This window comes from Scyliorhinus torazame, chromosome 25 (assembly GCF_047496885.1).
Source record: "Scyliorhinus torazame isolate Kashiwa2021f chromosome 25, sScyTor2.1, whole genome shotgun sequence".
Lineage (NCBI taxonomy): Eukaryota > Metazoa > Chordata > Chondrichthyes > Carcharhiniformes > Scyliorhinidae > Scyliorhinus > Scyliorhinus torazame.
Genome location: NC_092731.1, coordinates 35,654,529 through 35,665,838, shown reverse-complemented (window position 1 = coordinate 35,665,838; position 11,310 = coordinate 35,654,529). Strand labels below are relative to the sequence as shown.

General features: G+C 55.2%; 1 protein-coding gene across 1 annotated transcript in view; it reads left to right on the top strand.

Annotated features, from left to right (window-relative positions):
- The first annotated feature begins 576 nt into the window (after positions 1 to 576).
- Positions 577 to 11,310, top strand: part of LOC140402481 (synaptosomal-associated protein 25) — a 209,997-nt gene continuing 199,263 nt past the window's right edge. Inside the window, exon 1 of the mRNA XM_072490305.1 lies at positions 577 to 731. Within this exon, the coding sequence (XP_072346406.1) occupies positions 648 to 731 (84 nt within the window). The 5' untranslated portion in view covers positions 577 to 647. The remainder of the gene's footprint in view (positions 732 to 11,310) is intronic.

Below are 11,310 nucleotides of genomic sequence, written 5' to 3'. Positions count from 1 at the left end.
CATAAGGAGGCCATTCGGCCCATTGAGTCTGCACCGACCCTCCTAAAGAGCACTGCACATAGGCCCATTCCCCCCATCCTGTCCTGCAACAATCATGGCCAATTCACTTAACTTGCATATCTTTAGACTGCGGGAGGAAACCCACGCAGGCACGGGGAGAACGTGCAGACTCCTCACAGACAGTGACCCGAGGTTGGAATCGAACCCGGGTCCCTGGCGCTGTGAGGCAGCGGTGCTAGCCAGTGTGCATCACCTTATTACAACAGTGGCTACATTTCAAAGGTACGTAATTGGCTGAAAAGCTCTTTGGGAACACCTTGAGGTTGTGAAAGGCGCTATAGAAATGTAAGTCTTTCTTGCCGTTGTGACCAGAAGAAACGAACCTTCTGGGCCGCTTGCCTCGGTTTTTTTCTTTGAACCTGATAGGTCGCCAGGGAAGACAAAACTTTGCAACGTTGAAATGTAACCGTTCTGCTCGGAGCCTCCCGTCGCTGTGATTAATCTGACGCGTTGTCCAACGCATGATAAATGTCTCAGAAAGTTGCCCAGTTTGATTCTGTCAATCTTCCCTCAAAGGTCAGCGTGCCGTTGCACCCGCCCGACTGCACCGCCTTCCCCGTGATTGGGGCTAACTGACGACCGACACCATGGAGAACAATGTGGAAAACAGCATGGAACCGAAGTCGGAGCAGGACGAGATGCAGCGATGCGCTGACCAGATCACGGATGAGGTGAGTGACATTCCACGCACGAGGAAAAGTGTTGAAGAAGTGTTAGAGCAGCGCTCCCAGACTAGGCAGGGACCTCATGCAATGCCCATAGGGCTAAAATTAAAGAGGAATTGTGGCCAGCATCGCAGTCTTAAGACAATAGAGACCCAAGAACAGAAAATGATGGAATACTCAGCAGGTCTGGCAGCATCTGAGGAGAGAGAAACGGGGTTAATGGGCCGGATTCTCCGCTTCCCCCAGCCGCGCGTTACCCGCTGCTCATCAGCGGGCTTTTCCCAGTGAAGTCACTCCACGCCGCCGGGGGACCCTCGGGGGGGGGGGGGGGGGGGGGGGGGGGGGGGGGGTGTGGGTGGCTGCGCTGCCGGCGGGAATCGAGAACCCCAACGGCCGGAGAATTCCGGCCAACGTTCCGAGCCCACACGACCTTCTGCAGACTCAAGACAGCGGAGCTGGATGCGGAAAGGAGAACTGAGAAAGAAAGTAGAGGGCAGGGCTCAATTCTCCGCCGCTCAGGCCCCGGGGCCGTGAACCACGATCGGGGCGTCCGCCGAAATCGGGGTTCGTGCCGGCCGCTGAAGCGGACCGCTGTGCCCTGCCCCCCCCCGCCCTGCTGGCGTAGGGATCGAGGTTCACACCTGCTAATTAATTCAAATGGGTCTTAATGACGCATTCGCAGCCACTCAGCGGGCCAGGCACCGTATTCTCCAGCCCCGCGTTATTCTCCGGTCCTCCGGACTGCGAATCACGTGGGCGGGATTTACAACAGGCTTTTACCAAACCTGAGCCTGACGTGGTGGGGCCTCGTGGTGGGCCAAGGGGAATAACCTCTTCAGGGGGATTGGCCCCAAAGTCCATCCGAGGGACAAGCCCCCCCCCCCACCCCCCCCCCCCCCTGCAAAATGCACACTCTGCCCATCCCTCCAGAAAGGGATATTTCTGGGGGGCCTCCCTCTATTTAAGGGGTCCCGTAGTTAGGGTGTCTCTGCGGGGCGTCTCCCCATTAAAGGGTCCGGGCAGGGTTCTTCCTATTAAGGAGGTTCCTGGGAAGGGTGTCTCTTTTAAGGGGGTTCCGGGGGGCGGGTCTCCCTAGTTAGGGGGTCTCTGTGGGGAATCTATCTAGTTAGGGGTCCCTGTTGGGGGGGGTTCCTTTAGTTAGGGGCTCCTTGAGGGGGTCCTCCCTCTTTAGGGGGCTCCTGGGGTGGATCTCCCTATTTTGGGGCCCCTGGGGGTTAGGGGGGGGGGTCTGATCACTCCCATACTTGGGGGAAGGGGGGAACCCAAAATATCCGGGGGTGGAGATCTGATTTGCAGTACGGAGGGAGGGGCTTCGCAATCAGCCCGCCCACTCAAAATGGCAGCCCAGTAGCAGGATTCCCGTGGGAATCCCTCGTCTCGCTCGGCATGTAGAAATTTGCATGGCGAGTGTGGTATTATCAGGTATTGCAGTACCCGAGAGGCTGAAGACCATTGGTTAAATCTAGGAGTTTACCATTGGCTGTTTGGTATGTAGCTCCACCCTGACAGGCGGGGTATAAGAACCGGTGCAGCCCCAGCAGCCCTCATTCTGTACCGAAGCTGCTGGGGAACAGTTCTAGTCTATTAAAGCCTTCAGTTATGTTACAACCTTGTCTTTAATAGTAATTGATCGTGCATCAGCGAGTGACACTGAATTGCCGGGTGATTTGCGCTCCCACGTGTGCGATCCATCTCCGGCGGGGGAACAGAGGGCTGGATTCTCCGTTTCAGCGGCTCAGTTCCGGCTCGAACGGAGAGACCGCGGGAGGTTTACGGCCAACAAATGCGGCGGAAACGGCCGGACAATGGCCGGGTCCCTGGCCGTCAGTCGTGCGCTGTCCCGACCCGCCATCCGCGACTCCACAGGTACCCCCTGGCCTTCCCCCGCCAGTCCTCCCAGCCCTCGCAGAAGGCCCCCCCCCCCCCCCGGGCCGGCAGGCGGTATCCCAGCCGTGTTCCCGACCGCTGAGACCACACGTGTCCCAGCCCGTCAGGAACCCGGCCCATCGGGGGAGGGCCTGCTGATGATGCGCCAACGCTGTTGCAACTGCGCGCAACCCGATGACGCCATTTCTGAGGGGGGCGGAGCGTGGCTGACCGTCATCAAACCGGCGTCGGCCCCGATTCGGACGTCGGAGTTGATCCTCCGCCCGATCGCTCATTACAGAGAATCCAGCCCATTGTCTCCCAAATATGGATCAGCAGCCGACATATAAAGCGATCCCAAACGTCTTTAACAAACGTATAAATATTGAAAGGCAGTCAGTGGAAGGATGCGGCTAATTCGAGACTTAAATTAAATTCTGTGGGGGTGGAAGACATGGCCAGGGCTCTGTCTCTGCCAGGGAAGAGGGTGCCAGTCGCAGTAAAGGACAAGATAAAAATAGAAACAAAGGAGAGACTTAAAGGATGCACCGTGCTCAAAGCAGATAAGTCGCCTGTTAAGGACAGTATCAAAACGATATGGGATGGGTTACCAAGGAAAATAAAGAAAACTGCAACGGCTGTCTGCAATTTTCCAATCCTCTGTTGATATGGACATAGTGCCAGGAGGTGAGAGTTGCATTTATGTAGCACCTTTCACTGGACATCTCAAAGCACTTCGCAGCCAACTAAATACTTCTGACGTGTAATCACTGTTGTAAGTAGGGAACACAGCAGCCAATTTGCGCACAGCAAACTCCCAGAGGCAGCACTATGACAATCACGATGTGATGTGTTTCTCTGTGTTTGCTGAGGGAAACATCCTGGGTCAGACAGCAAGGCGAGTTCCTCTGCTCTTTGTCAAAATAGTGCCGTGGGATCTTTCACAGCCACCAGAGCAGGCAGGTAAGGCCTTGGCTTCACATCACATCTGAAAGACTGCTGCTCTGGCAGTGCAGTGCTCCCTCAGTACTGCGCTGGATTGTTAGTTCTGGAGTGGGACTTGAACTCAGAACCTTGTGCGGGCTAATAAACGAGAGTAAGCATCGGTTTGTTCAAGGGAAATTATGTTCGACCGACTCGATTAGAGTTTTAGAGTGATGATTGAGGTCATGTGGTAGATGTGTGTACAGGCAGCACAGTAGCCCATTGGTTAGCACTGTGGTTCAACGGCGCCAAGGTCCCGGGTTCGATTCCCCGCTGGGTCACTGTCTGTGCGGAGTCTGCGCGTTCTCCCCGTGTCTGCGTGGGTTTCCTCCGAGTGCTCCGGTTTCCTCCCACAAGTCCCGAAAGACGTGCTTGTTAGGTGAATTGGACATTCTGAATTCTCCCTCCGTGTCCCCGAACAGGCGCCGGAATGTGGCGACGAGGGGATTTTCACAGTAACTTCATTCTGTGTTAATGTAAGCCTACTTGTGACAATAAAGATTATTATTATGTGGACTTTCTAAATATCTTTGAGAACGTACAACCTAATTGTCTTGCTGGCTAACCTGAAGCCCGTGGGACATTGTTAAGGTGTTCCCCAGGGCTCAGAATTTGGACATCTGCTTTGTTTTAATATAAATGGACGATTCTTCGGCACTGCTCCCCCAGGCGCAAATCACGTTATTCCCAGACACTCTCGGGAGAGGGCCGTAAGGTGAGTTGCACCAGGGGAAACTCATTTTGAGATTCTCTCCACCCCTGGCCGGTGACGGAGTCTGGTTTACGCCCAGCGAGGATGGGGACCAGGTTAGCATATTTAAATCCTCATTAACATAACTCAGATTTAGCTTTAAACTGAATTCACCGGCCCCTTCAATCCTCCCATCCTCACTTTTGCACCCCCAGGTGGTCAGGGGGACCGGCTCCCTAGCACTGCTCCCTGGCAGTGCCAAAGGGCGGGGCCTGAAGAGGGGGGGTCTGAAGGGGGGACTGAGGGGGGGACTGAAGGGGGGACTGAGGGGGGGTCTGAAGGGGTGACTGAGGGGGGTCTGAAGGGAGGACTGAGGGGGGGTCCTGAAGGGGGGACTGAGGGGGGGACTGAGGGGGGATCTGAAGGGGGGACTGATGGGGGTCTGAAGGGGGGACTGAGGGGGGTCTGAAGGAGGGGTCTGAAGGGGGACTGAAGGGGGGATGAGGGGGGAGTCTGAAGGGGGGACTGAGGGGGGTTCTGAAGGGGGAATCTGAAGGGGGGGTCTGAAGGGGGGACTGAGGGGGGGTTTGAAGGGGGGACTGAGGGGGGGTCTGAAGGGGGGGTCTGAAGGGGGGACTGAGGGGGGTCTGAAGGGGGGACTGAGGGGGGATCTGAAGGGGGGATCTGAAGGGGGGACTGATGGGGGTCTGAAGGGGGGTCTGAAGGGGGGACTGAGGGGGGATCTGAAGGGGGGATCTGAAGGGGGGGGTCTGAAGGGGGGACTGAGGGGAGGACTGAGGGGGGGGACTGAGGGGGGATCTGAATGGGGAACTGAAGGGGGGACTGAGGGGGGGTCTGAAGGGGGGACTGAGGGGGGATCTGAAGGGGGGACTGAGGGGGGACTGAAGGGGGGACTGAGGGGGGGACTGAGGGGGGGTCTGAAGCGGGGACTGAAGGGGGGACTGATGGGGGTCTGAAGGGGAGACTGAGGGGGGATCTGAAGGGGGGATCTGAAGGGTGGACTGATGGGGGTCTGAAGGGGGGACTGAGGGGGGGAACTGAGGGGAGGACTGAGGGGGGGACTGAGGGGGGTCTGAGGGGGGATCTGAAGGGGGGACTGAAGGGGGGACTGAGGGGGGGTCTGAAGGGGGGACTGAGGGGGGATCCGAAGGGGGGATCTGAAGGGGGGACTGAGGGGGGGACTGAGGGGTGGTCTGAAGGGGGGACTGAAGGGGGGTCTGAAGGGGGGTCAGAAGGGGGGACTGATGGGGGTCTGAAGGGGGGTCTGAGGGGGGATCTGAAGGGGGGACTGATGGGGGTCTGAAGGGGGGACTGAGGGGGGATCTGAAGGGGGGACTGAGGGGGGATCTGAAGGGGGGATCTGAAGGGTGGACTGATGGGGGTCTGAAGGGGGGACTGAGGGGGGGACTGAGGGGAGGACTGAGGGGGGGACTGAGGGGGGTCTGAGGGGGGATCTGAAGGGGGGACTGAAGGGGGGACTGAGGGGGGGTCTGAAGGGGGGACTGAGGGGGGATCCGAAGGGGGGATCTGAAGGGGGGACTGAGGGGGGACTGAAGGGGGGACTGAGGGGGGGTCTGAAGGGGGGACTGAAGGGGGGTCTGAAGGGGGGTCAGAAGGGGGGGTCTGAGGGGGGATCTGAAGGGGGGACTGATGGGGGTCTGAAGGGGGGACTGAGGGGGGATCTGAAGGGGGGACTGAGGGGGGACTGAGGGGGGACTGAGGGGGGGTCTGAAGGGGGGACTGAGGGGGGTCTGAAGGGGGGACTGAGGGGAGATCTGAAGGGGGGACTGAGGGGGGATCTGAAGGGGGGGACTGAAGGGGGGACTGAGGGGGGGACTGAGGGGGGTCTGAAGGGGGGACTGAGGGGGGATCTGAAGGGGGGGTTCTGAAAATGTGGGGTTGGGGCCTTTGGCGACCCCATAGCGGGGTTTGGGGGCAGGGCCTGAGACGGAGATTACGGGGAGGGGGGCTTCTTTGCTGGCGATTGCGGGCAGAGGGGGACGGTTCTGTACATTTGTCTTAAAATCAGGATGCCCTCGATCTCCGAGAAGTCGGGCTTGCCGACGTCTTTAGATCCCGCAAACCTCATTCACCGCGCAAATCACCCCAACCTCAAAAAACCCCGCCGAGGTGTGAGCGGATTGTGATCTGGATTGCACCAACCCAGCGGGCTTCAATCACACCGCCTTTCCTGCCATTCACCCCGCTTAGAAATCTTTTGGGAGAATTGCAGCCATGGACTTGGACGTAACGGGCGGGATTCTGCATTTGTTCACGCCAATGGGATTTTCCATTCCCGCTGCGGTGAACGGAGATTTGGCCAGGCGTCCCATTCCCCGTCCTCGCTGGCAGCGGTAGCGGGATGAACCCGGATCGGGAAATCCCGGCCACAGGTTTTCAATTCAACTTTGTAGATGGCATAAAACTCGGGAAATATTGTAAACAAGTGAGGCACGAATAGGTTTAAAACTGGAGCAAGACAAATTTCGACGAAGCCATCAGGAAAGGTTATAGAGGCCGGAGCTCTGAAGACTGAGGGGTTATCATGCAGGTCTTCAACGTCTTAAGGTGTTCGAGAGGGAAAGCCTTTCTATTTGTTGGGGAGACCGAAACCAAGGCCCACAGATAGTGAATCCTGCCCTCAGTGAACGGCGCGCCAAATTCTCCATCCTCACTCGCAGCGGTGGAGGGGCGGACTCGCAACAGGGAATCCCGGCCACGGCAATCACTAATAAATCCCGGAAGGAAGCCAGGAGAAGTTCTTAGCTCAGAATATGGAGCTTGTTACCACGTGGAGTAGTTGAGCGGAATTGCATAGATGCTCTAAGGAAAAGTAGAAGACATGAGTAATATCCCAACAATTCCGGAGAGTCAGGGGGCAGAGTTGAATATGGTAGCCATCACAAAGGAGAAAGTGCTAGAGAAACTAAGAGGTCTAAAAATTGATAAATCTCCAGGCCCAGATGGGCTACATCCTAGAGTTCTAAAGGAGATAGCTGAAGAAATAGTGGAGGCGTTAGTTATGATCTTTCAAAAGTCACTGGAGTCAGGGAAAGTCCCAGAGGATTGGAAAATCGCTGTTGTAACCCCCCTGTTCAAGAAGGGAACAAGGAAAAAGGTGGAAAATTATAGGCCAATTAGCCTAACCTCGGTTGTTGGCAAGATTCTAGAATCCATTGTTAAGGATGAGATTTCTAAATTCTTGGAAGTGCAGGGTCGGATTAGGACAAGTCAGCATGGATTTAGTAAGGGGAGGTCATGCCTGACAAACCTGTTAGAGTTCTTTGAAGAGATAACAAATAGGTTAGACCAAGGAGAGCCAATGGATGTTATCTATCTTGACTTCCAAAAGGCCTTTGATAAGGTGCCTCATGGGAGACTGCTGAGTAAAATAAGGGCCCATGGTATTCGAGGCAAGGTACTAACATGGATTGACGATTGGCTGTCAGGCAGAAGGCAGAGAGTTGGGATAAAAGGTTCTTTTTCGGAATGGCAACCGGTGACGAGTGGTGTCCCGCAGGGTTCAGTGTTGGGGCCACAGCTGTTCTCTTTATATATTAACGATCTAGATGACGGGACTGGGGGCATTCTGGCTAAGTTTGCCGATGATACAAAGATAGGTGGAGGGGCAGGTAGCATGGAGGAGGTGGGGAGGGTGCAGAAAGATTTAGACAGTTTAGGAGAGTGGTCCAAGAAATGGCTGATGAAATTCAACATGGGCAAGTGCGGGGTCTTGCACTTTGGAAAAAAGAATAGAGGCATGGACTATTTTCTAAACGGTGACAAAATTCATAATGCTGAAGTGCAAAGGGACTTGGGAGTCCTAGTCCAGGATTCTCTAAAGGTAAACTTGCAGGTTGAGTCCGTAATTAAGAAAGCAAATGCAATGTTGTCATTCATCTCAAGAGGCTTGGAATATAAAAGCAGGGATGTACTTCTGAAGCTTTATAAAGCATTAGTTAGGCCCCATTTAGAATACTGTGAGCAATTTTGGGCCCCACACCTCAGGAAGGACATACTGGCACTGGAGCGGGTCCAGTGGAGATTCACACGGATGATCCCAGGAATGGTAGGCCTAACATACGATGAACGTCTGAGGATCCTGGGATTATATTCATTGGAGTTTAGGAGGTTGAGGGGAGATCTAATAGAAATTTACAAGATAATGAATGGTGGATGTAGGGAAGTTGTTTCCATTAGCAGGGAAGACTAGGACCCGGGGGCACAGCCTTAGAATAAAAGGGAGTCACTTTAGAACAGAGATGAGGAGAAATTTCTTCAGCCAGAGAGTGGTGGGTCTGTGGAATTCATTGCCACAGAGGGCGGTGGAGGCCGGGACGTTGAGTGTCTTTAAGACAGAAGTTGATAAATTCTTGATTTCTTGAGGAATGAAGGGCTATGGAGAGAGAGCGGGTAAATGGAGTTGAAATCAGCCATGATTGAATGGCGGAGTGGACTCGATGGGCCGAATGGCCTTACTTCCGCTCCTATGTCTTATGGTCTTATGGTAAACACGGGCGAGGAAGCAGTAAAAGGACGGATAAAACAAAGACCAGTGATTCAATGTGATTCAATATAATGATTCATATCATCGTCGAAAGGAGTGAACAGCTGGGTCGGGCAATGGAGATAAACCCTGGAATAATTCACTGACGATTGGATATTGTGTTTGGGGGGGGGGGTTTGCATGGCTTGCGTTGGAGGATCTGAAATGGGGGCGATCTGTTCCCACTCGTCATGTGGAGGAACATTCAGATCAGATGAACGATTCTTCCCCCTTTCCTAAGACCTTCCCACTCTGTCCCTTTCTTGTCTTTGTCTATTTTATCCAGTTGCCGTTCTCCCTCTGTGGAGTTTCTAGTGTGTGGGTATCAATTAGAATGATAGATCCCGACCGTGCCGTTTGGCCCCTCCAATCTGCACCGGCCCTTGGAAAGAACACTTTATTTAAGCCCACGCCTCCTCCCTATCCACGTAACCTACCCTGACCTTTTGGTAACTTAGGGGCAGTTTCTCTTGGCCAATCCACCTAACCTGCACATCTTTGGACTGTGGGAGGAAACCGGAGCACCCGGAGGAAACCCACGCAGACACTGGTTCTCCCTCCGCCCGCTCGGAGCTGTCCGAATGATGTGGAGCTGATTGAGGCCTGTTTGAATTTTAATTTTCTTGCTTTGGGATTCTCCCCGCCCCCGCACGCTGACGGAATCCTGTTCACGCCCGGCGAGAGCGCGAACCAGATTTGCATATTCAAATCCTGGTTTAAATCTGCTCTGTCAGTTTAAAGCCGGATTCTCCCGGCTCCCGGGATTCCCCAACCCTCGGGGGCAGCGTGAACCCAGCAGGAATCACTACTGGTTTCCGAAAACGGGAACCGGTCATGGTGTCCGCGCCGGGGAGGCCATTGACTCCGTCGGGTTAATGGCTGGGTAGTGCCCACTGGCACCCTGGCCACTGGCACCCTGGCCACTGGCACCCTGGCCACTGGCACCCTGGCAGCACCAACCTGGAAGTGGGGGTTGGCACTGCCAGGGTGGCACTGGCAAGTGGGTGAGCCTAAAGGGGCGAGGCCTTAGGTGACCCCAGGCGGGGTATCGTTCACTTGTGGGGTGGGGGCACCAATGAGGATGGATGGATGGGGCAAGTCTGGTCACCCTCATGCCTGTGTGGTGTGTTGGGTGACATGGAGGGGGTTTGCCCCGCTGGGGTCAGAGGTCGGGCTGTTGCCCATGTCTTCAGGGGGTCGCAATGACCATGGGTGGGGGTGGGGGGAAGGGGGGGGGGGGGGAGGAGGACCTTCAACTTAACTTTGAGATCCCTGAGGAGCCGGTCTTGCCAAGAGAGAATTGTAAGTGTGGGAGAATTCTAAGTGCTGGATTCTCCATTCGAGAAACCGAGGGGTGGGGTCTCTGCCACCTGCCACAGGTAACGGAGTTCTCCCTGCAGCGGAGAATCGAGCGTCGGGCATTCCGGTCACCCGATGGCGGCGGAAGTGAGGTACACGCCTCGTGCCGGCGGGAGGGTAAATGTGGGTGTTTTCATAGAACTTACAGTGCAGAAGGAGGCCATTCGGCCCATCGAGTCTGCACCGGCCCTTGGAAAGAGCACCCCACCCAAGGTCAACACCTCCACCCCGTCCCCATAACCCAGTAACCCCACCCAACTCTAAGGGCAAATTTTGGACACTAAGGGCAATTTATCATGGCCAATCCACCTAACCTGCACATCTTTGGACTGTGGGAGGAAACCGGAGCACCCGGAGGAAACCCACGCACACACGGGGAGGATGTGCAGACTCCGCACAGACAGTGACCCAAGCCGGAATCAAACCTGGGACCCTGGAGCTGTGAAGCAATTGTGCTATCCACAATGCTACTGTGCTGCCCTAAATAATCTTTTTATTGTCACAAGTATGAAGTTACTGTGAAAAGCCCCTAGTCGCCACATTCCGGCGCCTGTTCGGGGAGGCCGGTACGGGAATTGAACCCGCGCTGCTGGCCTTGTTCTGCATTACAAACTAGCTGTGTAGCCCACTGAGCTAAACTGGCTCATACTGGTTTTGAACCCATTCGCATCCAATTAGCAAGCGAGAAGCCCGTTTCTCCACACCTCCATGATGCAAGCATTATTAAACGTGGCCCTGATGTGGTGCACCTCATGGTGGATCAGGGGGTAAGTATGTAATGTAGGTGCCCCCAAAGTTCATCGGAGGGCACCCTCCCCCCACAAAGCAAATTCTGCCCATCTCACCCCAGCCCCCATCAGACCCCCTCATATCTGAGACCCCCTTATCAGAGACCCCTAAATTAGACCCCCCATATCAGAGACCCCATATCAGAGACCCCATATCAGAGACTCCCCCCATATCAGAAACCTCCTCATATCACAGTCCCACATATCAGAGACAAACCATCACAGTCTCACCATATCAGAGACCTCCCCAACAGTAACCCCTGCCCGGAAGCTGAAATCCAGGCAGAAACATTGAACAATTACTGCTTT